This window comes from Oryctolagus cuniculus, chromosome 8, assembly GCF_964237555.1.
Source record: "Oryctolagus cuniculus chromosome 8, mOryCun1.1, whole genome shotgun sequence".
In the NCBI taxonomy this organism is placed as follows: domain Eukaryota; kingdom Metazoa; phylum Chordata; class Mammalia; order Lagomorpha; family Leporidae; genus Oryctolagus; species Oryctolagus cuniculus.
Window position 1 is genome coordinate 25,682,819 of NC_091439.1, and position 26,074 is coordinate 25,708,892.

General features: G+C 47.2%; 1 protein-coding gene and 1 long non-coding RNA gene across 4 annotated transcripts in view; one reads left to right on the plus strand and one right to left on the minus strand.

The window, feature by feature from the left end:
- Positions 1–2,158: 2,158 nt before the first annotated feature.
- Positions 2,159–26,074, plus strand: part of LOC108178087 (uncharacterized) — a 28,253-nt gene continuing 4,337 nt past the window's right edge. For 2 of the 3 annotated variants that reach the window (XR_001794779.3, XR_011378240.1), the window contains exons 1-2: positions 4,671–5,574; positions 13,960–14,088. This is a non-coding gene — a long non-coding RNA (uncharacterized lncRNA). Of the gene's footprint in view, positions 2,530–4,670; positions 5,575–13,959; positions 14,089–26,074 lie in introns of those variants that run through there. The other variant, XR_011378241.1, reaches the window with a different exon arrangement.
- The window catches only part of NOCT (nocturnin), a 30,962-nt gene continuing 7,715 nt past the window's right edge, over positions 2,828–26,074 (minus strand). Inside the window, exons 2-3 of the mRNA XM_002716938.5 lie at positions 5,926–6,195; positions 2,828–4,671 (exon numbers count right to left, since the gene is read on the minus strand). Of these exons, the coding sequence (XP_002716984.1) occupies positions 3,836–4,671; positions 5,926–6,195 (1,106 nt within the window). The 3' untranslated portion in view covers positions 2,828–3,835. The remainder of the gene's footprint in view (positions 4,672–5,925; positions 6,196–26,074) is intronic.

Sequence of the window (26,074 nt, forward strand, 5' to 3'; positions counted from 1 at the left end):
GTTCACTCTGGGCCAGGTTGAAACCAGGAGCCAGTAGCTTCTCTGGGTCTCCCATGTGGTTGGGCTTTCTTTCACTGCTTTTCTAGACCATTAGCAAGGAGCTGGATCGGAAGTGGAAAAGCTGAAACGTGAACCAGCATCCATATGGGATGCCAGTGTTGCAGGTGGTGGCTTAACCTGCTACATCACAACATGAGCCATGTGCCATATTTTTATACATCCCTTTAAAAATTAATCAGTGCTCTTTATGTAAGCACATTCACTTTTGGGATTTTTTTTTCTAAAATTGAAATTATCCATGTTTTAATTTTACCTTTTTAGAATTTGAGTCTTACAAATTGTTCGAGTCTGAGGCACATTATCTAATTATATGCAGCATTCCCTTCAGTGTTAACAAATCTTGGATGTCTTAGAAAATGGTTTAGAAACAGAATGTTTGCATCTATTTCTTCCTTTAGTTTTAAACACGACTAGCATGGCTGCTCTTACTGCTTCATTTCATATAAGCTACCATTGAAGTATGCAAACAATATCAGATGTTCTAGGCAAAATTAGACTACTGTGTCAGCATAACGGAAATCTCTATCAACCACTGTTTCGTGCTTCTCATGTGATAAAATGTAATTGCCCTACAAAAATCACTTACATGGTTTGACAATTTTTCATGTAACAAATCTCTTGCTCCCCCACATCACCTGTCTCCTGTGTGTCCTCGCTCAGAGCCAAAGGAATGTGGTGGTAGGACAGAAGCAGACACTTTGGAGTTGAGACAGTCCCAGATTTGAATCTTAGCTCAGATACCATTAGTTGTCATTTTGTTCAAATTATTTGACCTTGTGAACTCCTAAAGATTCTAAGATTCTACTTGGAGGCGTTGGTGCTGTGGCATAGTGGGCTAAGCGTCTGCCTGTGGTGCCAGTATCCTAAATGGGCACCAGTTTGAGTTCTGGCTGCTCTTCCAATCCAGCTCTCTGCTATGGCCTGGGAAAGCAGTAGAAGATGGCCCAAGTGCTTGGGCTTCCTGCATCCATGGGGGGAACCAGAAGAAGCTCCTGGCTCTTGGCTATGGATCAGTTAGCTCGGGCCATTGTGGCCATTGGGGGTGGAAACCAATGGATGGAAGACCTTTCTGACTCTCCCTCTCTCTTGTCTGTAACCCTCTCAAATAAATAAAATCTTTTTTTTTTTTTAATTTTTTTTTTTTTTTTTTTTTGACAGGCAGAGTGGACAGTGAGAGAGAGAGACAGAGAGAAAGGTCTTCCTTTGCCGTTGGTTCACCCTCCAATGGCCGCCGCGGCCGGCGCGCTGCGGCCGGCGCACCGCGCTGATCCGATGGCAGGAGCCAGGAGCCAGGTGCTTTTCCTGGTCTCCCATGGGGTGCAGGGCCCAAGCACCTGGGCCATCCTCCACTGCACTCCCTGGCCACAGCAGAGGGCTGGCCTGGAAGAGGGGCAACCGGGACAGAATCCGGCGCCCTGACCGGGACTAGAACCCGGTGTGCTGGCGCCGCTAGGCGGAGGATTAGCCTAGTGAGCCGCGGCGCCGGCCTAAAATCTTAAAAACAAATTCTTTTGTGGTACAGCAGGTTAGGCTACCACCTGTGCTGCCAACATTCCATATGGAATTCTGGTTCAAGTACTGGCCACTCCACTTAAGGTTCAGCTCCCTACTGATGCACTTGGGAAAGCAGTGGAAGGTGGCTCAAGTGCTTGGGCTTCTATCACCCACGTGGGAGACATGGATGAAGTCCCAGGCTCCTGGCTTCGCCCCAGCCCAGCCCTGGTCATTGTGACCATTTGGGGATTGTATGTAAAACTTGTAGGGCCAAAGGTTAAGGAACTCAAAACCTAGTTTCTTCCTAGGTATATACCATAAAGCTTTCAGATAAATTGAGGCAGTCATTGCTAACACTGTGTAGAATGTAATCTACTGAAATATAGTATGAAGGAAACAAAAATTCATGCCACTCTCAAATCTGCACAATTCACCTTCTCTAAAATTACTATATAAGGACAAAATATTGTATGTGATATAAAAAGAAAAGCAGAACCAAAGACTTAGGGTTGGGATAAGAGAAACCTTTGCATGGAACACTTAAAGAATTCGAAACTGTACTTAACCTTTAGAACAAATTTGTCATTTACCATTATGCCTTCAGATGACTGACGGTCCAAAAGGCAACCCAGCAAGATGTAGATACTTGTAAAATGTGTTACACAGAACGCTCACTTAATTACCTTTAAGTGAAGGCCCCATCACTGAAGCAAGTGTTCAGCCTCCTGTCGTGGTCACTCCAAAGGCTAACTCATAAGGAGTTTGACACACTGCAGTCACATGTTGCTGTCTCCAGAAGCCTCTGTGCCCATTGGTAACACCCAACCTGCCTATATCCCTACCTTCTACCTCCGCACCCTGTTAAATCATAGATTGGTGGACAACACCAGGAATTCAAACACTGCTGGGCTTTCATTCTCAGCCAGACTTGCTGACGGCTGGCACGACTTCTCTGCAGGCTGGCACTTTGGGAAGGTAAGCTCAATACTGAATGTTTACACTAACACATGTTCTAATCAGTGATTATGGTCACGCCAAGATCTGAACCAAGCTTGTGTGCATACGGTATACGGTGTTACAGAGTCCAGTCCCAGTATTTGCATGAAGCGGCTACAGGAACTCGACCTCAGTGCTGAAGCTACCATATAAACACCCAATTCCAAATCCATCAAAGTAGGGGTCTAGGGTAAATGGCTACTGTGGGTCACCACGTAACATAAAGGTCCTGTCTATCCCAGGTTCTTACAGACTAAAAAGACCAGATATTAAACACTAGCTTTAAAAGACCATTTATTAAACATTTGCAACTCATACATTAAAATATTGAGAGGCTTCACCTGTTATTTTTACCAGAATATCTTTCTACTTTTCCACATTCTGCTTTCTAGATGTTTTGAACCAGTCATCCAGTAATCTTGGGCAGTTTCAATGACAGCCCATTAACAGGCTTTCTAGAAAGTTTCCCATCTGAACAGAAGGGCCCATGGACTGTTAGCCACCGCCACATAACCGCTGCGAAACAAGCTATGTGGAAAACGTTCCAGTGCAAAGGACGGTGTCGAGCACTAAAAATGTATACCAGTATTATTCCAGTAGAAATGCATACATACATAAGTGATTAAACAACGAAAATTAATTGATTAAAATAATTGGGGACTAATTGGAAATATCTTCCAGAAACACAATAGTGGGGAACGTGGAGGCAGAGCAAGGATTAGTTAATGCAGACTGCATCAAGAAGACCTGATGCACTTAAATAACACAGACTTGCAGGCCACATGGTGCCTTTGTACACATATTATTACGGCTTGTGTTTTGCATGGTTCTAAAATGTTCATGATGCTAATTCATTTACTTAATTCTACATGAATATATAAAAAAATAAATATTGCCATGCATGTCTTGCTGACATATTAAAAACCCACAAATAAATAACCTGAAACGCCATCTAGAGAAATCTATATACTTGTTAATGACGAAGGAGTTTTTACAGCCTCCTCGAACTGGAAATGAGCCTAATTGAATGCCCTTACATGATCAAGTTGTAATGCTGAGGGAAAGGAAAGAATACAAGCCAGAACCGGAGTGCAAACAGCTTTATCTGCTGTAGGCTTTAATGGAAAGGGTTTGTGAACTAACTTTTCCCAAGGGCATGCTGGCAACATGGAAAGTGAAGCGTTAGAAACTAGGAATCCTTCCTCAGGCAGCTTCGTATCCTATTTCAGTTTCCTGAAACATCCCTGGTTAAGACTTGTGATCACACAGATGCAGGAGGGCCTTTTTATAAAAGTGCATCGGATTCCTCGTTAAAGCTGAAGTCACACACCAGCGACAGGTGGTCTGAGGGGTAATTGAAGGACGGTAGCCGGTTGGGTCCAATCTGTTCTTCGGTGAGTAGATCCAGCGCGGACCTCACGCTGAGTGCGTGCTTAGAGTACCAGATGTAGTCCAGCGTGTGCCGGCACTCCCCCGAGGTTCGGATCTTCCACGTGGTGTAGGGCGGCTCCGACTGCCCGTCAGCGCTCAGCAGCTTGTAGGCGCTGTTCAGGTTGAGGCTGGAGGAAGCAAAGTGTTTGTAGACCTCTTCTGTTGGCTCCGCATTGAAGTCCCCGCAAACAATAAGAGGAATCTTGGCTCCTTGCGTGATGTTCTGCAGGTTCTGGAGGAGGTCACAGCCCTGCGCTGACCGAAACCGTTCCCAGCCAGTGCGTGCTTTTAAGTGGGTGACGGCGATGCAGAACTGCCGGCCCGATTCCTTGCACTCGAGGGTCTGCGCGATGGCCACCTGATTGGTTTTCAGGGTCATAGCCGTCAGCCTAATATTGGCGCTGTTGACGAGCTTGAATCGATTTTGGAGAAAAAACAAGGCACAGCCATCTGGGCCATTGTTGTGCTCTACATCTAGACAGGGTGACCAGGGCTTGGGGAAAAATGTGCCTTGATAGCCCAGTCTGCTGAGGAGTGGCTGGAAAGTGTCGAAGTAGTGGTCCACCTCTTGGAGGCACAATATATCAGGCTGGTAGGCTAGGATTTCTTCTAGGATGAGACACTTCCTTTCTTCCCACTTGAGGGCCTCAAGAGGACACTGGACAAAGTTGTCTTTGCCTTCGCCAAGAGCTGAAAAGAAAAAGGCAGTCAGCTTCTACAGAACGTGCCCAGGAGCCGCCTCGGCTCTGCTGGGCCCAACCCCAGCCCCTCTGCATGCTTCCTCGGTGTAGCTGCCTCCGGGGCACCTGCTTACCTGCTCGGTGCTGCAAGAACGCACCTACACTATGCAAAGGAACTGCCCACCACGTGGAGGGAGCTAGCAACTGATTTTTTCTTTTGCATGACAACACATAGGATCTTTGGTTGGACCTTCAGTTAGGAAAACAGTGTTCTCTGCAGTCCCGGGGATCTAACTGTGTCAAGCCACACAAATTCAGGTATATGAACCTGTAAGTTTGAACACTGATGCTAATAAAGCCACGTGAATGGAGGTTAGCATGCACTATTCAGAATGAATGGGACCTAATTAGTGCAGGCTGCTTTTCCTACTTATGCATGAAAACCTGGAAAAATAAAAGAATCAAAGATTGATAAGTCAGAAGTATTCCTCCTTTTGTAGAAAAAAAAAAGTGAGGCCTGTTGCTTTTTCTTAAACGCTATAGAACATTGACTGACAGCATGTTTTTTTAATTCAAAAGACACAGGAAAGGAATCCTTTCTATGCTACGGAGAATTGAAGCTGCATCTTTTTGGTCTCAAGTTATGAAGATGAGTATGGTTTAGAGTCTCGCCACAAGTATACCTAGAAGCACTCCCCAATCCCCCTTTCCCACAACTGCCATTCCCTACAGAAAGTTCTCTGCTACCCATTCAGTTCCTCTCTGCAAATGCTATCTCAGTGCTATGGACTTGAAGCCTGGAGAACACAAAGTTGGAGGCTATTCCATTAAATTCCTAAAGAAGTCAAACTTGACATTTGGATGTGCTGAAGACAGACTTTCATTGTTCTTGGATAGCCTATAAGCATGGAAGGTAAGGAATAAATCTTTTAAAAAATATATTCGAGAGGCAGAGGGACAGAGAGCTCTCATTCAATTATTTCACTCAAATGGCTGCGATGTCCCCTCCCAGTGGGGTCAAATCTGGGAGCCAGAAACTCATTCCATGTGGGTGGCAAGAATCCAATCACCTGAGCCCCACAGGGTCTACCTCACAGGGAGCTGGAGCCAGACTGGAGCCAGGAATTGACCCCAGGCTCTTCGCAGCTGCCCCATCCTTCTACACCTCCATCTGCCCATACCTCTTCCCCACACTGAAGATGTCACGTGCGGAAGCAAAAAGGAACGCAGAGCAAAGGTGACTGCTCAGAAGCATCAGGCCTACCTTGGGCAAGGATGTTCCACTGCATGACCCTGATGGGCGGGTGGCTGCTGGGGCAATCTGTCCTCAGGTCCACAAAGTCCCTCTGGAACCGGGGAGGGCGGGTGTGCAGGACGGCCCTGCATTCCTCAAGAAGCTCTTTAGGGTCGATGGGCTCCAGACGTTCAGGGTCAGGTGACACCAAATACTCTGGGTGCTGAGAGGCAACGCTGCTGTTTAGCGTCTTGGCGAGAGCGCTGTAGAGTCTGCTCGTGCCGTTTCCCATGGAACACGCTACAGGGGAGGAGAGCACAACCGCACAGTCAGCTCCACTTTCCGACTGTCACCCAGCTCAGTGAAAGACACAGCATGGGCTGTAAGAAAACCACCACGCGCTGCATTTAGGGCAGTGTTGCCACGTTCAATTATAAAGACGTTTCTACAGAGGGTGGGGGGAGAAAAGGAGTTTCTGAGCCTCTCGCTGTTGAAATACTACTGATGAAATCAGCCTCTGATCAATGAGTGTAAACAGCTCTTTGACGCCTCTGCTCACCTACAACTTGTCTTTTTAAATTTATAAGCCCAATCTTAGAACACAAGGCTTAACAACATTACACAGGACTTTTTCTATAGAATTCAGTGGCAAACCTGAAGCCGAGCTTGTAGACAATCAAATGTTACAAAGCCCCCGTGACTCCCGGGCAGAGTTCAGGCAATAGCAGGCTGCTGCCCGGGTCACAGCATCTGATCAGAGCCCTCCATTACGGCCAGATTAGGTTTATGTCCCACTTCTCCGATGTTAAGGGAAGTCCAGCCTTGGGCTTTCTGTGGGGCTCAGTGAACAGTGTCGAGCAGTAGCATCTGTTGAATTTTTTAAAATTCAGAGAAGGCGCTAGGGGGAAGGGGGGAGGAAGTGATAGATAAGTTAATTGATTAGAAAGAATTTTTTATTGCTGCTCAGCTAACTGCCACCCAGGACACCCTCTTTTCCTGATTTTTCTGAATTTCCTGGTTGGGGGGAGGATCTTGGAAAGAGCAAGTATTCATGAGCATTTTCTGGTGTTTGGCTTTTTCTCTTAAGTAGACGACAATTCATTGAGGAGAACACAGGGCCATCTCAATCCATGAGCATGAGAGAAGCTGTAACTGTCAGTTCAGCTCAAAGTGCTGCTTGCTCTTTTAGAGGTCCACCATTTTTTCTCATTATCATGTAACTTGGGGGCAAGTTTACCTTGGAGGAGCACCAACTCTGCCTAATCAATCTTGATACCCCTGCCATAACCAGATCCTTGTACTTTCTTGAAAGACACAAGTTTTCTTTTTTTCTTTCCTTCCCTCCCTGCCCCCCACACACCTGTTCCCAAACTGAATTCAGCACTTCAAATCCATTTTGGTTGCTCTGCTCACTTATCTGAGCACAGGAGTCCAAGGACCGTTTCTCTCAGGCTGGAAGTACCATTTTCAGAGTCCTTCCTTGTACTTCTTAGTTATACATCCTCGAGTTCAGTGTGCAAGTGTGGCTCCAGGTAAGCATAGCAGTGTTCCTTGGGATTGCGATCACTAAATTGTGTGCCATGGTGTCCTCATGGTACCACAGCAAACTCAGGGGACTATGGTGTAATTAAAATCAGAAATAAATTTTGACATCTGTCAGGCTGCAGACAAACTCCTAAGGTAATTAGTAGCGAGTGTTCTTGCTATAATTCTGTCCATTCAGATCTTGTAGGAAACACAGACTGATGCAAAACCATGCCAGAGTATGTAAAAGCAATGCGGCCCAGGACAAGCCCTCTACACTACAGTGCCTGGGAAGCTGATTAGGGCTGCAGAATGAGCAGGACAGTAGGACGCACACAGACGGTTCTGGAAGATTTCAATTCATCCACCCTCCTTCCAATTCACTCAGGGCCTCCTGTGTGCCAGGCTCTGTCCTCACTGTGCACCCCGTCGTTTCCTCACTCCCCCTGGCCCTTTTTTTAAAGATCTATCTATCTGAAGGGCAGAGTTACAGAGAAAGTGAGAGACGGGGTGGGGTGGGGTGGGGAAAGGGAGATGGATCTTCCATCCTTAATCACCTTTGTGATTTCTTCTCTTGGGTAGTGGAACCATCACTTGCAAAATTCTAACCTTCTTAGTCTAATCTAATCCCACAATTCTCAGGACAGTCTCACTGCAGTAGGCTACTGAGTCTTACATTCTTTTTTAAGGATTTATTTTATTTGAAAAACAGAGTAATAGATGGAGAGGCAGAGAGATCTTCCATCCACTGGTTCACTCCCCAGATGTCCACAACCAGCCAGGGCTGGGGCAGGTGGAAGCCAGGAGCCAGGAGCTTCATCCAGGTCTCTCACATGGGTGCAGGGGCCCAAGCACTTGGGCCATCTTCTTTCTGCTGCTTTTCCCAGGCCATAGCAGGGAGCTGGATCAGAAGTGGAGCACCAGAACATGAACTGGCGCTCATAAGGGATGCTGGCATTGTAATCCACTGTGCTACAACGCTGGCCCCTAATTTTCTATTCTTATTCCCTATTCTGAGTTTTGGGAAAGGCACCTTATACCAATAAAATATGTGCTTCTTCTTTTACCTCAAAATGTTAACGAGTGTTTGGGGAAATATTATTATAGAGAATAAGAAGAGTTGAGTGCTAATTATTCAGAATAGGCTAGGGTATGATATGGGTAAAACAACACGGGTGGATAAGAGTAACCAGAAAAAGACTTCAAAGAAACAGGATTTGGCTATGTGGCAGAAATTGGTTCATTCTAGGTAGCAGCCACCTCATCCTGCCTTGCTCTTTCAAATACAAACCATCCCTCACTCTTCTTTTTCAAATGTTTGAGTGCCCACTGCATACCAGGCACAAATTGTGTTAGGTTTCCTTTACTACAGCAAAACATATGAGGCAACAGCTAACTTTATATAGACAAAAAGTTTATTTAGCTCACAGTTTGGGGGGTTCCAGAGTGGGTGGCTGCACTGGTGGTTGGGGTCTGCTGAGGGCAGAAAGTGGCAACGGCCGAGCAAGCATGGCAAGGGATCACATCACACGGTGAGCGTGCCCAGCCCCAGCTCTGAGAACAAACCTCCTGGGAGAATTCCCATCTCCAGGAGTGCCCAGGTGAGCTCTGTGAAAAGTGCTATGGACAAAAAAAAAAAAAAAAAAGCAAGAATAGTAGTGGATAGGGAGCAGCTATTTCATGTGATGCTTAAGGAGCCCTCACCGTGGGGGTGGCACTGTGGTGTAGTGGGTAAAGCATGCCCTATGAGCATTGGTTCGAGTCCTGGCTGCTCCACTTCCGATCCAGCTTTCTGCTAATGGGCCTGGGAAGGCAGTGGGAGATGGCCCAAGTGCTTGGGCCTCTGCACCCATGTGGGAGACCTGGAAGAAACTCCTGGCTTCAGATCAGCCCAGCTCTGGCTGTTGTGGCCATTTTGGGAATGAACCAGCAGATGGAAGATCTGTCTCTCCCTCTCTCTGTGTAACTTTTTCAAATAAATAAATAAATAAATAAATGTATCTTTAAAAAAAAAAGTCCCCCCAAAAGATGCCAAAGATGAAATTGAAGGGGCCAGCATTGTGGCACATGGGTTAAGCAATTGCTTGTGATGTCAGCATCCTGTATCGGAGATACATGGAGTCCCAGCTGCTCCACTTCCAATCCAGCCTCCTGCTAATGCACAGGGGAAGGTAGCAGATGATGGCCCAAGTGCTTGAATTCCTGCCATCCTTGTGGGAGACTCAGTGGCTCCTGGCTTTAGCCTGGCCCAGCCCTAGCTGTTGTGTCCATCTGCGGAGTGAACTAGCATGTGGAAAATCTTTCCTCTGTTTCTCCATCTCTCTTTCTGCTTTTCAAATAAATAATTTTTTTTTAAAGGATGGAATTAGCGCAGAAATCTGGAAATGGTATGGAAATAAAGCTTTATAGCAGTCCAATGAGAGGACATTCCAGGCAGAGGGAACAGCAAGTGCAAGACCCCGAGGAGGGAACACAGATGCCAAGCAAGGGGATTAAGCTGGCCTGAACAGGGTGAACGGAAGAAGACGGGGTCAGAAGGTAGCAGCTCATACAGGACCTTGTGGGCCATTCTAAAGGTTTTGGTCTTTATCCAGGATAGAAGCAATTGGAGGATTATAAGCAGGAGTGAAAATCTGATTTACATTTTAAACCTCTCTCTGGCTGACGTATTAAAAATATTCTACACTGGGGCCGGCGCTGTGGCGCAGTGGGTTAATGCCCTGGCCTGAATCTCCGGCATCACATATGGGCACCGGTTCCAGTCCCAGCTGCTCTACTTCCAATCCAGCTTTCTGCTATGGCCTGGGAAAGCAGTAGGAAATGGCCCTAGTCCTTGGGTCCCTGCACCCGCATGGGAGACCTGGAAGAAGCTCCTGGCTTCTGGCTTTGGATTGGCGCAGCTCCGGCCGTTGTAGCCAGTTGGGGAGTGAACCATCAGATGGAAGACCTCTCTCTCTCTCTCTCTCTCTCTCTCTGCTTCTCCTCTCTCTGTGTAACTCTGACTTTCAAATAAATAAATATTTTAAAAAAAATTCTACACTACAGGGAAGTAAGGGCAGACATAAGGAAACCCATCAGAGAGCAATTACAATGATTTAGGCAAAAGATGAGGGTGCCATGACCTAGGGTAGGGTGGAAGCAGGGAAACTGGCTGGATTATGAGCAGCCTGAGGGGTTGGGATCGCCAGGTTTTGTTGATGACTTAGGAGACTTGATTGGGTTGCAGGGACTGGGAGTTCTGCAGGTGGACAGGACTGACACTCAGGAGAGGTGCGAGCTGGACATGTCAGTGCACAGGGGAGACCGCAGTTGGCTTTAGAGAGAAGCAAGGTTGAAACACTGAGCTACAGGACAGACAGGGGCAGGGGTGGTGGGAATCTGTGAAAGCCACGTGGGGCAGCGCGGCCCAGTAAGCAGAGGAGAAAAATGAGGAGAGTGCGATCCTCTGAGAATAATAAGCCACGTGGGGACATCTGAAGTGCAAGGAAAATGAGGACTGACAAAGGATCTGGATTTAGCAATGTGGGAAACTGGCTTTCTGATTTTTGGTGAAGTTGTGAGAAGAGGAAGAGTATGTAAAGGAAATTTTACCCAAAAGGCAGAGAAACTGAATACTGCTAAGAGAATTGTAAAAAATTTACGTGTTTATTTCTTACTGTATTTGAAGGCAGAGAGACAGATCTCCCACCCTTTGGCTCATTCCCTGAATCCCTTCAACAGCCAGGGCTGGGCCAGGCTGAAGCCAGGAGCCCAGCATTCCACCCTAGTCTCCCATGGGGGTGGCAGGGACTCAAGTACTTGAGCCATCTGCCACCTCCCAGGGTGCACTTAGGAAGCTGGAGTGAAAGAGGAGCTGGGACTCAAACCAGGAACTTGATATAGAATGCAGGCGGTCCTAGATGTTTCTTAACCACTGGGACAAACGCCTGCCACAGAATTTTATTTTTTAAGGTTCGGCTCATTCATAGCATGCATGTGTATGAATGAGGGGTGACAGGGCAGAGGGAGAACACTACAGGGGAGCCGAGACTTCTGGGTTCTGGTAGGATGGCACGAGGAAGCCAGATTCTCTCTCTACAAAACTATGAAAAGCAGTCGCTTTGGTGTTTTGGATTACCGACCACAAGTCCTACAACAATCGGAGAGGCATTTACCGGTGCGAGGCACTGCCTCTGGGTCAGCACAGTGCTAGCCGCTGACTTTCTGGCCCAGGCTTGCTCCTGTCTCCCCCACTCTAGTTTGGAGGATCTAGTTCAGCCAGGCTGGCAAAGCTGCTGGCTTACTGTGTTACGATCTTCCTACAAGCAAAGTCCGGGCCCCGGTGGCGTCAATGTGCGATTTCTAGCAAATATTTAAATCAGAAATTGCTCCAAGCCTTCACAAACTTCCATTTACTGCCTCCCACGTACAGTCACTCTGGAAGACAGTTTGGCAGTGTTTTATGAATTAAAAACTTACCGCCCAGCCCAGAACTCACACAACTAGGAACTTCTGTAAATAGACTGAAAACTTACATCCACAGGGAAATACCCACGCAAATGTTTACGGCACGTTTATTTACGATCGCCAAACGCTGGAAGCGACTGAGATGCCCTTCAATATGCGAATGGATCAACAGCTGTGCTACACCCATAAAATGAAACACTATCCAGAGATTTTAAAAAACAAAACAAGCCGTTGACTCATGCTGCAGGGATGAGAGTTAAAGCATTTGGTGAGTGAAAGAAGCCAGATCCTAAAAGTTACATATTATGTGATTCCAAAATTCCCGACATTCTGGAAGAGGCAGGACTGCAGGGAAGGAAACAGATGAGCGGTTGCTGGGGCTGGGGAGGGAGCTGTTTCTACAAACTAGATGCACAGCGGAACTTTAGGGCACAGAACGGTTCTGCCCAGCACCACTCAGGAAGTCACTGATTTACCTGGAAATGGGTACTGAGGGGCCAGGGTCACCAAGGAGAATGCTGGTAAACATGCCTCTGACCTGAGGATCACAGCCACTCTCCCAAGCGGGAGTCATGGCTGCACCTGCGCCATAAGACGTGACGAGTGGCACTCTGCCTCTGTGACGTTTCTCTCTAGAACCCATGACTGCACGCTAACCAAGACAAGAATGCTGGGAAACCCGAGCTGAGAGACAGTCTACGTAATACCTGACCAGCATTCCTCAAAACTGGCAAAGTCTCAGAAAACAAGGAACGATTCAAAGACCATCAGAGAGCAGAGAAGCCACATAAATGCAGTGTGGTGTCCCGAGGCCAATAGCAGGACTTTACCGGAAAAGCTAGAGATCTGAAGGGGGTCTGCAGTTACCAGTGATGTGTCTGTGTTGGTTTCTCCTATTTGACAAACGTTACTTCAGTAATGTAAGACGTCAACATGAGAGATGGGGATTTGGCACAATGGTGAAGACACTGTTGGGATGACCCCATCTCACATCTGAATGCCTCAGGTCAAGTCCTGGCTCTTCTCTCCATTCCAGCTCCCTGCTGATGCACACCAGGATTCAGTTCCATCCAGGCTCCTGGCTTTAGCCTGGATCACACACACAGCTGTTGCAGTCATCTGGGGAGTGAACCAGCATATGGGGGGGTCTCTATCACTAACTCTCTCCGCCTTTCAAGTAAGTAAGATAAATAAGTTTTTAAAATGTTTAAGGGGCTTGCACTGTGGTGCACTTGTGATGCTGGCATCCCACATCAGAGTGCTTGTTTAAGTCTTGGCTGCTCCACTTCCAAACCAGCTCCCTGATGTGCCTGAGAAGGCAGTGGTATGTGGCCTGAGGACTTGGGTCCCTGTTACCCATGTGGGAGACTCAGATGAAGCCCCTGGCCCAGCCCTGGCTCTTGCAGCCATTTGGGGAGTCAACCAGTGGATGGAATGTCACACTTTTTCTGTCACTTTGCCTTTCAAAATTAAATCTTTATTTTGTTTTTCAAAATAAAGAAATCTTTTTTTAAAAAAAGCAAGCTCATTCATATTCTTTCATGCAGAAATAAGCCCTATGAACTCCACCCAGGATGAAAACAATGTTTCAGAATCAACATGTCAATATCACATATTTAAAAAAATCATTTAGTTATTTGAGAGGCAGAGCCACAGACAGAGAGAGGTCTTTCATACACTGGTTCATTCCCCAAACACCCACTACAACCGGAGCTGGGCAGATCTGAAGCCAGGAGCCAGGAGTCTCTCCCAGGTCTCCCACACAAGTGCAGGGCCCAAGGACTTGGGCCATCTTCCGCTGTTTTCCCAGGCAATAAGCAGAGAGCTGGATTGGAAGAGGAGCAGCTGGGACATGAACCAACGCCCATGTGGTATGCTTGCACTGCAGGTGGAGGCTTAGCCTACTAAACCAAGCGCAGGTCCCTGATGAAAACATCTTAATTATATTATGTGGAATACAGACTGTTACATTTACTAGTTCTGGCAGGTAGATAGGCAGTACTGCTTTTATTGACTTTTTTTAAATTGAAAAGTATACTTTGGGTGGACGTTTGACACAGAGGTTAAGATGCTACTTTGCTGTTTTTCTTTAAGATTTATTTATTTGAAAGGCAGAGCTACAGAGGGAGAGATATCTTCAATCCAATGCTGGTTTACTCCCCAAATGGCCACAACGACCAGGGCTGTGCCAGGCTGACGGCAAGAGTCTCAAACTCCATCTAGGTAAGTAGTGTTATTGCTTGCAATCAATGTCTCTAACCACATTCATCTAGAGCAGCACCTTCCCCTCACCCTTTATAGAGTCTAATAAAGAGGTGCTTTCTCCTCTCAGAACAATGCACCTGGAATCATCACAGACCAGTGAAACTCAGCTGGGGGCTGCTAGGTTTCACCATGGTGGGGGGGGGGGGCTTCCAAAGCCCTCCCTCCTACCTGCCTGTCAATCCTACTGTTCTGACCAAATTCTACAGGCGTGTGGGTTGGCTTTGGGGTTATTCAAAGCTCCCCAGACACAGCTGAGAACCATGAAGATCCTTAATCTAGAAACAGGCAAAGACTTCAGAGAGTCTGCCCTTTCTCCTCACTTACCTGCACCCAGAAGAGATCTCTCAACTACCAGAGCTGATCAAGATGTTTTCCACCTGCTGTGCCATTAGCTAATTATTTAGTTAACACTAACATATAACTGAATTTTTCCCATGCTACATATATTTTAAGTCTTCACATGTCTAGGGTTAGCATGAGGATCAAAATAAAGACAAGAATCTAAAGTAACATTATATCTAAGCAATTTTTAGTTAGATTTTCTCTTTGGGAGAGGGGGTAGCTCCAGGAGGTCTTCATGACTTGTCTAATAATTCCCCAGAAGATATAGCACTTCTGAGGCAAGAATACTGAATTTTAAAATGTAATATTTGGGCCAGTACTGTGGTATAATAGGCTAGGTCTCTGCCTGCAGCACCAGCATCCCATATGGGCACTGCTTTGTGTGCCAGCTGCTCCTCTGATCCAGCTTTCTGCTTATGTCCTGAGAAAGCAGTGTAAGATGGCCTAAGTGTTTGGGTACCTGTACCCCCGTGGGAGACCTAGAGGAAGTGCCTGGCTCCTGGTTTCATTGCGGCCATTTGGGGAGTGAACCAGTGGATGGAAGACCTCTCTCTCTCTCTCTCTGCCCTTTCTTCTCTCTCTCTCTCTTTCAAGTAAATAAATAAATCTTTAAAAAAAATAGTATATATATAGTATATGTATATATACACACACACAAATATATGTATACACATATATGTAAGTTGAAAAGTCAAATAAATACCTTTCACAGGCATGGCCTACTGCACACGTGTGGCATATATAAAGATCTGCAATAAGGGTCTGCTGTCATGGCACAGTGGGTTAAGCTGCCATTTGGGATGCTGGTGTCCCTTATCAGGGTGCCAGTTCAAGTCCTGACTGTTCTACTTCTGATCCTACTGATGAGTCTAGGAAGGCAGCAGAAGTTGGCTCAAGTATTTGGGTCCCTGTCACCCATTTGGGAGACCTGGATGGGGTTACAGGCTCCTGGCTTTGGCCTGGTCCAGACAGAGCTGTTGCAGGCATTTGTAGAGTGAACCACTGGACAGAAGACCTTTCTCTATCACTCTGTCTCTCAAATAAATAAAATAAAAAAAAAATTTAAAATAAGATGTGAAGTTAGTTTCACAAAACAATTATCTTTTCTACATAGTATGCACCGCCATGTTCTAGTCTACTCCATTTCATTTTTATAAAATACTGGTTCTGACCTGACTATGCCCCAGGAATGAACCACAGCTGGAGGTGCAGCAGTTCTCCAAGCAGCTCAGACCCTTGTGGAGGCACACATGGTCAACACTACTTTCATAACAAACGCTGATTACCAATGTCTTCTTCATGTGTGACAAAACGGAAACTGTACTTAAAGCACTGCTCCATATCAAAATAAGACATCTCAAAGAAAAGCAGCTGTGTGAGTGCCTGAGTCCCAGAGGGAACTCGCCCCTTCCAACACTGAAATCATGGCTGATCAGATACTGTCACCAGCAGACATGTTCACTAAAATGCACGCACAGGCCTGTCACCTGGCTTTGTGCCAATGATAAAACTTTCAAGTGAAACTTTGGAAAATTTTACCTGCTCTTAGGAGCTTGACAAGTTTCTAATGACTATTTTGACAAGATTGGTGACTACATTGACTAATGTGGGGTTTTTTGGTGTTGTATAGCATTTGGAAAATCTGTGTTTACTCAATCAATCAGTGTTTCCAAATGATCAGCATAACAGCATATAAAAGGATTCCTTCAATGTTTCAAAGAGCACAGCAAATGTCAACATAGTAGAAAATGAAAATCCTGTTGATGGGGTAGATTCCAAGTTGACACTAACTAGTAACACACACTAAGACCATCCACAACTACCTAAGAAAGCGGTTAAAATACTCCTCTTTTTTCCCAACTATGTATCTACGAGAGACTGGATTTTCTTTAAGCAAAACAACACATCACAACCGACTGAATGGAGCAGAAAAGAGAATCCAGCTGTCTCCTATTAAGCTAGACTTTAGGAGTTCTAGAAATAAAACAATGCCACTATTTACAATTTTTTTTGTTTTGGAAAATAGATATTTTTCCATAGAAAATGTTATTCATATTAACATGTAATGAGTTTGGTACTTCATTGTATGAATTGATAGACATTTTTAAAATGTCTCAAATTTTACTTTCTAGCATGATATGTATCAACATGTGATAAATATATTACACACAGAAAGAAAATTCCTTGGGGATCTCAGTATTTAAGAATGTGAAGGGGGGGGGGGGGAAGAATGTAATAATGTGAAGAAACCCAGAGAATGAAAGGTGAGAAAGTTTATTCTAGAATGATTGTCTTTTAAGGGTAGAATCCTGCCCTGAAGGACACAGGGCAATCCCCTGGAAAGGAAACAAGAACTTTATTGTTTAATATAGAAAAGATGAAATACTTAATGAAGAGATTGAAAGCAGATGTTTTGTCTTTCCAGCATGCCTTGCTCTGTCTTTTTAAAAATATTTATTTGAAAGGCAGAGAGACAGAGACACAGACACAGAGAGAGATCGATTGCCATCCACTGATTTATTCCCCAAATGCCAGTAACAGCCAGGCTGGAACAAGCCAAAGCCAGGAGCCAGGAACTCGATCTGGTTGTCCCAAAATAAAACGATGCCACTATTTTTTTTTTTTTTTGACAGGCAGAGCGGATAGAGAGACAGAAAGGTCTTCCTTTTGCCGTTGGTTCACCCTCCAATGGCCGCCATGGCTGGCCCGCTGCAGCCGGCGCACCGCGCTGATCTGAAGCCAGGAGCCAGGTGCTTCTCCTGGTCTCCCATGGGGTGCAGGGCCCAAGTACTTGGGCCATCCTCCACTGCACTCCCGGGCCACAGCAGAGAGCTGGCCTGGAAGAGGGGCAACCGGGACAGAATTCGGCGCCCCAACTGGGACTAGAACCCGGTGTGCCGACGCCGCTAGGTGGAGGATTAGCCTATTGAGCCGTGGCGCCAGCCTACAATGCCACTATTTACAATTTTTTTTCTTTTGCAATTGTATTGCCTCCCAGAGCACACATTAGGAGGAAGCTGGAATTGGAAGCAGAGCCAGGACTTGAACCTGGGCACTGTTACTGGATGTGGGTGTCCCAAGTGGGGTCTTATCCACTGTGCTACATGCACACCAGCTCTGACTTTTCCTGACTGACTGGGTGTAGGATCCCAAGAGCTGCTCCCAAGTCTGATACGGCTGTCTCCACACTCCTCACTCCACAGACGAAAACTCTTACTGGAAAAGGGATTATATTCCCTTACTGCTGTCATATTTCTAATGTCCAGCCAAAATTTTCTCTACTTCAAGAAAATATTCTTCTCATAAAGTCATGTTACCCCATCAAATCAGAAGGCATTTGGGGAAGTCTCCCAATGCATCTCTCCCTGTCTTCAGTTTTTCTTTTCCTACATCTACTCCAAATAACATGATCTTACTCAGTTGGTTTTCGAGACCATATTTTCCCAAACTGCCTAACACATCACATACGGACATCTGTAGTTCAAAGGCAAGTTCAAAATCACAGGTTAGGGAATTGATGACTAAAATTAAATACTGTAAGAACTTTACATAGGCGAGTGCTTCAAAAAGGTTGAGGAAAACAGAATTCTTAAACGTTTATTTTGGAACAAAAAATTCTGGAACCCGTGCAGTTTTGTCCATACTATGCATTTTCTACAAACTGTTTTTGAAGACCTTGTATATACATGAGCTTCAAAAATCTTTGCACCAAAATAAAGGGTCTTTTAATTCCATTTGCCTCAAACTTCCTGATGTGCCCTCATATCATTTCTGCACTTACAATGGGGGTGGATTCCTTACACAAGGAGGAGGCTGACTATGGGTGCTTTTGTGTGCCCTGCTCTTGCTCTCATCCTCCCTCGCCCTTCTGCCTTCCGCCATGGATGACACAGCAAGAACACCCTGACAGATGCTTCCTCCTCAGTCTTGGACTCCCCAGCCTCCAAAACTGCAGGACATTTCTGTTCTTTGTAAATTACCCAGCGTTAGGTATCTTACGGCCGAATAAAATGAACTAAGACGCACCCTGAGAATGACGACGTGATAGCTCGTGACCAGCTGCTGCATATGCACCACTTACAAGATCTGCTTGCTTTGACTGCATTTTCAATCTCACCGCAGTCCCAGGAAGCAGACCCTCTTTTTAGGCCCATTTTACAGTGAGGGGATAACATATAACAATACTGTTTCTTACTTTTCATTTGAGCATTCTCGTTTTTACAGCATCCATTAGTAAAAATTTTCTTTTCACACAGTTACATGTTCACTGAAAAGATTTCAAGCCATTCTACCTAAATTTTATACTAAACAGGAAGTTTTATACTTTATTCAGGACTGTTAAAAGATGTTCTAGGTCTGGTGCTGTGGCATAGCAGGTAAAGCCACTGCTTGCGATGCCAGGGTCCCATAAGGGTGCCAGTTGAGTTCTGGCTGGTTCACTTCTGATCCAGCTCCCTGCTAATGTGCCTGGGAAAGCAGCAGAGGATGGCCCAAGTGCTTGGGCCCCTGTACCCTTTTGTCAGACCTGGAAGAAACTCCTGGCATTGGCCTGGCCACTGCAGCCATTTGGGGAATGAATCAGCGGATGGAAGATCTCACTCTCTTTAACTCTGCCTTTTCAAATGAATAAATTAACTAAATCTTTTTAAAAGAGAAAAATTACAATGTAAAAAAAAAATCAATAAATAAAACAGAAAAGTTCTTCTGCAGAATAGCTAGCTCTTCAAGGTTGATTTCCTGAGGCTAAATAGCACAAATAATTCATCCATGTGGTAATCAAGATACTGAAACAGTGCCAAACCTTGATAAAACCTCTACTGAACTTTCTTTGGCACTTGTGCAGGCGGTCTAATTTGCCCCATATTTGGAGATCAGTATTTTGGATCTGACCCATACACTTGTACATTGTTTCTGCCCCAAATTCACTTTTTAAACAGCCATCTTTATGAGGGAAAAAAAAATAAAACAGCCACCATTCTCAATGGAATGCATAAGTTATAAGCAACAGGCACATGGGAAGGGCTGTTTATCTCTGACGCCTGGCTATCCACTTGGCACCACCACTGCGTCCCTGGCCACTGACTAATTCTGTATGAACACTTCCACAGACACTGAGAACTGGATGCCTTCATTCCCTTCGCAATTCTTAACACCTCACCACTACTTCTAACAGCCTGTAATGATTTGCCAGAATTCAGATTATTTCAATTTCTGAAATACAGTAATAGTATGTAGGTTTCTCCCAGTTGTCATTTTTTTTTTCAGTCATCTGTTTCCTTTCCTATAACAAAGCAAAATGGACTAATCACTAGAATATCTGAATACACACGTGCCTCAATAGTGCCAATCACTGCACACTTCTAAAGCAATCTCGGCAGGTCACACGCAAGTTGTAGGAGTGCTGCGGAGGAGGGAAGTGATCGGGGTTCCCCAGCACACCGTGCCATCGGCTGCTAACCACCCAGCCAGCTGAGACACCCTGGGCCTGGGCCTCCCGTCCCACATAGCCCCAGCAGTGCGTAAGAAAGGCAGCCCACTACACAACACCCCGTGTTCCGCACTTAGCCCGCATCATCCCCGAGTCTGCAGATGTCTTTTACATTTGGCGTTTGATGCTTACTTAGTATTATGAAAGAGTGACTTGACAAAAGCACTGGTTAAAAACCAAAGCATGAACAAAAGCTAGAATAATTATCTTGGGTACACACCTGAGAAGCTGCTGAAGCTGATCAAGCTGGGCTCGGGGAAAGCTCCACGAATCAAGTACACAAAAAGCAAAAACTGGGAAAGACTCACGTCACAGGCAAGGGGTCATTCAAACAGCAGTCCAATGCTGCCATCTCCTGGCGATGTGCTGAACCGTTCAGAAAGTCGGGAGCTAATTTAGCCGCTTTTCATGTATGTTCCTGAGTTAACTGTGGCCACCTTTGAGACAAGTAAAAGTTCCCACAAGATAACCAGTGAGGTGAAAAAAGGCTTGAATGTCGGACACACAGGGCCCATGGAACCGATTCAAGCACCAATGGCTCCTTCTCTCATTCCCATACTGCTTTTCCTTCCTTCCTTCCTTCCTTCCTTCCTTCCTTCCTTCCTTCCTTCCTTCCTCCCTCCCTCCCTCCCTCCCTCCCTCCCTCCCTTCCTTCCTTCCTGACTCCTGCCTGGAACCAATTCAAGCACCAATGGCTCCTTCTCTCATTCCCATACTGCTTTTCCTTCCTTCCTTCCTTCCTTCCTTCCTTCCTTCCTTCCTCCCTCCCTCCCTCCCTCCCTCCCTCCCTCCCTCCCTTCCTTCCTTCCTTCCTTCCTTCCTGACTCCTGCCTGGAACCGATTCAAGCACCAATGGCTCCTTCTCTCATTCCCATACTGCTTTTCCTTCCTTCCTTCCTTCCTTCCTTCCTTCCTTCCTTCCTTCCTCCCTCCCTCCCTCCCTCCCTCCCTTCCTTCCTTCCTTCCTTCCTGACTCCTGCCTGGAACCGATTCAAGCACCAATGGCTCCTTCTCTCATTCCCATACTGCTTTTCCTTCCTTCCTTCCTTCCTTCCTTCCTCCCTCCCTCCCTCCCTCCCTCCCTCCCTCCCTTCCTTCCTTCCTGACTCCTGCCTGGAACCGATTCAAGCACCAATGGCTCCTTCTCTCATTCCCATACTGCTTTTCCTTCCTTCCTTCCTTCCTTCCTTCCTTCCTTCCTTCCTTCCTTCCTCCCTCCCTCCCTCCCTCCCTCCCTTCCTTCCTTCCTTCCTTCCTGACTCCTGCCTGGAACCGATTCAAGCACCAATGGCTCCTTCTCTCATTCCCATACTGCTTTTCCTTCCTTCCTTCCTTCCTTCCTTCCTTCCTCCCTCCCTCCCTCCCTCCCTCCCTTCCTTCCTTCCTTCCTTCCTGACTCCTGCCTGGAACCGATTCAAGCACCAATGGCTCCTTCTCTCATTCCCATACTGCTTTTCCTTCCTTCCTTCCTTCCTTCCTTCCTTCCTTCCTTCCTTCCTTCCTTCCTCCCTCCCTCCCTCCCTCCCTCCCTCCCTTCCTTCCTTCCTTCCTTCCTGACTCCTGCCTGGAACCGATTCAAGCACCAATGGCTCCTTCTCTCATTCCCATACTGCTTTTCCTTCCTTCCTTCCTTCCTTCCTTCCTTCCTTCCTTCCTTCCTTCCTTCCTTCCTTCCTCCCTCCCTCCCTCCCTCCCTCCCTCCCTTCCTTCCTTCCTTCCTTCCTTCCTTCTTTGACAGGCAGAGAGAGACAGAAAAAGGTCTTCCTTCCATTAGTTCACCCCTCAAATGGCTGCTAGGGCTGGCATGCTGCGCTGATCCGAAGCCAGGAGCCAGGTGCTTCTCCTGGTCTCCCGCATGGGTGCAGGGCCCAAGGACCTGGGCTATCCTCCACTGCCTTTCCAGTCCAGCAGAGAGCTGGACTGGAAGAGGAGCAACCGGGACTAGAACCCAGGGTGCCGGCACCGCAGGCAGAGGATTAGCCAAGTGAGCCGCGGCGCCAGCCCATACTGCTTTTCTTACGTAAGTCACCCTTGACAGTCTGCGTGCTTTACTCGGGAGACTCTAAGCTTGAAGGCAGGGACCACTTACCCCAGCACTCAACCCCGTGCTTTTAAAAAATATTAATAGGATGGGGCCAGCGCAGTGGGGTAGTAGGGTAAGCCTCTGCCTCCAGGGACAGTATCTCATATGGGCACCAGTTCATGTCCAGCTGCTCCTCTTCTGATCCAGCTCTCTGCTATGGCCTGGGAAAGCAGTGGAAGATGGCCCAAGTGCTTGAGCCCCTGCACCCCAGTGGGAGACCTGGAAGAGGCTCCTAGCTCCTGGCTTTGGATCAGCCCAGCTCCTCCACCATTGTGATCATTGGGGAGTGACCTTGTGGATGGAAGACCTCTCTGTCTTCTCTCCCTCTATCTTAACTCTGCCTCTCAAATAATAAATCTTAAAAAAAAAAATATGTTAACAGAGGCATGCGTTTGTTGCAGCAAGTTAAGCCACAGCTGGAGATGCCCGCATCCCACATGGAACTTGAGTTTGAGTCCCAGCTGCACTTATGATTCCAGTTTTCTGCTAACACAGACCATGGGAAGCAGCAGGTGATGGCTCGAGGAGGTGGTTCCCTACCACCTACACAGGAGACCCGGATGGAGTTCCAGGCTCCTGGCTTCAGCCTGGTCCAGCCTGGCTGTTGGCAGTCCATCTGGGGAGCAAACCAGTGGCTGGAAGACCTGTGTCTGTCTGTGTTTCTCTCTATGCCTGTGCCTTTCAAATAAATGAAAGTAACTATATTTTAATAAAATCTTAATAAAAGGATGGCAAGTGACCGTGAGAGTTGGAATCTGGTCTAACAGGGACAGAGCGCATTGGCAGAGAACCTTCTGGTGAGCCAAGCTCTTTTACTTGACTTGTCCATCTCAGGACCTTCTTGGCTATTGCGAACACATCTGACCCATGGAGACACTGGGGCGCAGAAGCTTAACAAATAAATACTTAGGTATAGTTGCTAAGTGACTTCTCAGGAATCATTATTAAATGTGACATATCTATAGTCCTGGAATTTTGGTGAGACTGTCTTTTGCTCAAAATAAGGCAGTGCATTGCCTGAAAAGCCGTGTGGCAACCAGACACAGCCATCTTCAAACGGTGCACGGTGTGCACCTGTAGGGCATTCATCCCCAGGCGCTGGGTTCGAAGTGCCTGTTTAGAAAGAGACTATTTCCTGGTGAGGGACAAATATTTTCCCCACTGGTCAGTCTCCAAATGCTATCATTGAGCGCCACCAGCTGGAGATGCGAGCAGCCCTGGGGTTCTTCGCAATGGGCGTGTGAGCCTCTGGCCACCCCAGCTCTCCCTCCTGGGGAAGCTGAGACCGCAGTTCCAGAGGTGTCTTCAGCAAGTGGACTTGAGGCGGGCAGTCTGGTTGCAAGCCCTGGCGCCAACTCTCACCTCACTGGGCCTCAGTTTCTGCCTTGGAGGATAACTGCAACCCCATGTGGTCACTGCGGGCATTAACCGGGTTACGGCAGATGTAACCAGCACATCCTAGGGCACCAGCTCTGTTCATTCCGAGAGGCTTGCTGTCTAGCTGGAGGAGGACAGCTGGGGTTCCACGCTGTAGCACTCCTGTGTTTCCACTGCTCCTTCCGGAGAACAGAGTGTTGTTCTCACCATGTTACCCATGCGCCTGAGAGGCCGCCGTTGCTCTGAGGTCTGCACAGCCCGTCCTCACTGGTCAGGCCGGGGAAGCTGCCTGCACCTTGGACTGCTGCTCGCCAAGCGTCTCGTCCGGCAGCGGTGACAGTGAGTCAGAACAACCACGCTGGCGCCTGGCCAGGCGCTCACACAGCAGCCCACTGTCGTGCCAGGAACAGACAGAGGGCAAGTTCCGCGGCTTCCACTTTTCTACGTCACTGCTATCTCGGCACACACGCTGGCAGGGCACAAAGTGTACAAAGCAGTAGCACGACCCGCACGGCATCACCAGGGCTATCAAGTGAAGGTCAGGAGTCTCCACCTAAGTGTCTAAAAATACAAGCAATAGACCAGAGCCACAGCCCAAACAGCCTGTCTTTGCCAGGGAGCAGTCACAGACTAGACAGGGATGCACAAGGATTCCCCAGACAAGGCACAGCAATGCCTTCAGGCATGACAGTGGCTTAGAAAATGTCTCCGAGGGGGTGCTGGTGCTGTGGCATAGGGGAGTAAAGCCGCAGCCTGTGACACTGGCATACCACATGGGCGCTAGTTCGAGTCCTGGCTGCTCTACTACCCATTCAGCTCTCTGCTATGGCCTGGGAAAGCAGTGTTTTTTTTTTTTTGACAGGCAGAGTGGACAGTGAGAGAGAGAGAGAGAGACAGAGAGAAAGGTCTTCCTTTGCCGTTGGTTCACCCTCCAATGGCCACCGCGGCTGGCGCGCTGCGGCCAGCGCACCGCGCTGATCCAGTGGCAGGAGCCAGGAGCCAGGTGCTTTTCCTGGTCTCCCATGGGGTGCAGGGCCCAAGCACCTGGGCCATCCTCCACTGCACTCCCTGGCCACAGCAGAGGGCTGGCCTGGAAGAGGGGCAACCGGGACAGAATCCGGCGCCCCGACCGGGACTAGAACCCGGTGTGCCGGCGCCGCTAGGCGGAGGATTAGCCTAGTGAGCCGCGGCGCCAGCCGAAAGCAGTGTTTTAAAAGATGGTTCAAGTGCTTGGGTTCCTGCACCTGCAGGGGAGACCCAAAAGAAGCTCCTGGCTCTTGGCTTCAGCCTGACGACCCAGCCCTGGCTATTGCAACCATCTGGGTAGTGAACCAGCAGATGGAAGACTCTCTCTGTCTCTCCCTCTGTAACTCTTTCAAATAAACAAATATCTTTTTAAAGGAACGTCCTCATTTCAAAAAGAAAAAAGAAACAGCAGCCGTCCCATCCCTAATATTTCTGGTATACTCAAAAGCCCTCGTCACATCATGAATGGGAAGAGGAGAGTGAGGACTGTTCCGCTGACACTGCGGAGTTCTCTGAGGGTCACAGTCCACTCCCCACGGCCCAGAAGCTGAGTCTGGCCACCACCTGTCTTCGTGCTGCTTGTGAGCCAAGAAAGACGTTCCCATTTTGTGATGTTGGGAAAAAAATGAAAACAAATCGAAACTTAAGAACAGTGCTATTTGTGACATGTGAAAAGGATAGGAGATTCCAATTTCCGTATCTATAAATGAAGTTTACATATTGTGTTGTCTACGACTGCCTTCACCCACAATGCAGAGCTAGGGGGCGCCCCCCCACCCCGCCATGTGGCTCAGAAAGCCTGCAATGCTCATGAACTGGCTCTTCCCAGAGTTTGCCAAGCCCTGCTCTGGATTCTGTGACAATGCAAACTGTACGTTCAGTTTGTAAAAGCATCCTGAGATTGACGGAAGATTTTCAGTTACTCCAAATGGGGGAAAATAATTTCTGTGCACAAATTTCTAGAACCTTACATGAATAACTAAGACCCATGTAAGAAGAGACATGTTTTTAAAAAGCAAAGGTAAAATGGTAGATGGTGTTGAGTTTTTTTTTTTTTTTAAGATTTATTTATTTATTTGAAAGTTACACAGAGAGGAGGAGAGGCAGACAGAGAGAGAGAGAGAGGTCTTCCATCCCCTGGTTCACTCCCCAACTGGCTGCAACAACTGGAGCTGCACTGATCTGAAGCCAGGAGCCAGGAGCCTCCTCCGGGTCTCCCATGCAGGTGCAGGAGTCCAAGGACTTGGGCCATCTTCTACTGCTTTCCCAGGCCATAGCAGAGAGCTGGATTGGAAATGGAGCAGCCGGGTCTTGAACCAGTGCCCATATGGGATGCCGGTGCTTCAGGCCAAGGCATTAACCTGCTGTGCCACAGCACCAGCCCCGGTGTTGAGTTCCTAAGCCAGCACCTCACTGAGAACTGGCAGATGATGGCCCAGCTAAAAGGTTGCACCCACACATAAGACCTGGATGGAGTTCCTGGTTCCAGGTTTTGACCTGGCCCACGCTCAGCTGATGTGGGCACTTGGGGAGCAAATCAGCAAATGGAAGATGTTTTTTTCTTCCTGTTACTCTGCCTTTCAAATAAATAAATCTTACCAAAAAAAAAAAAAAAAAAAAAAAAAAAA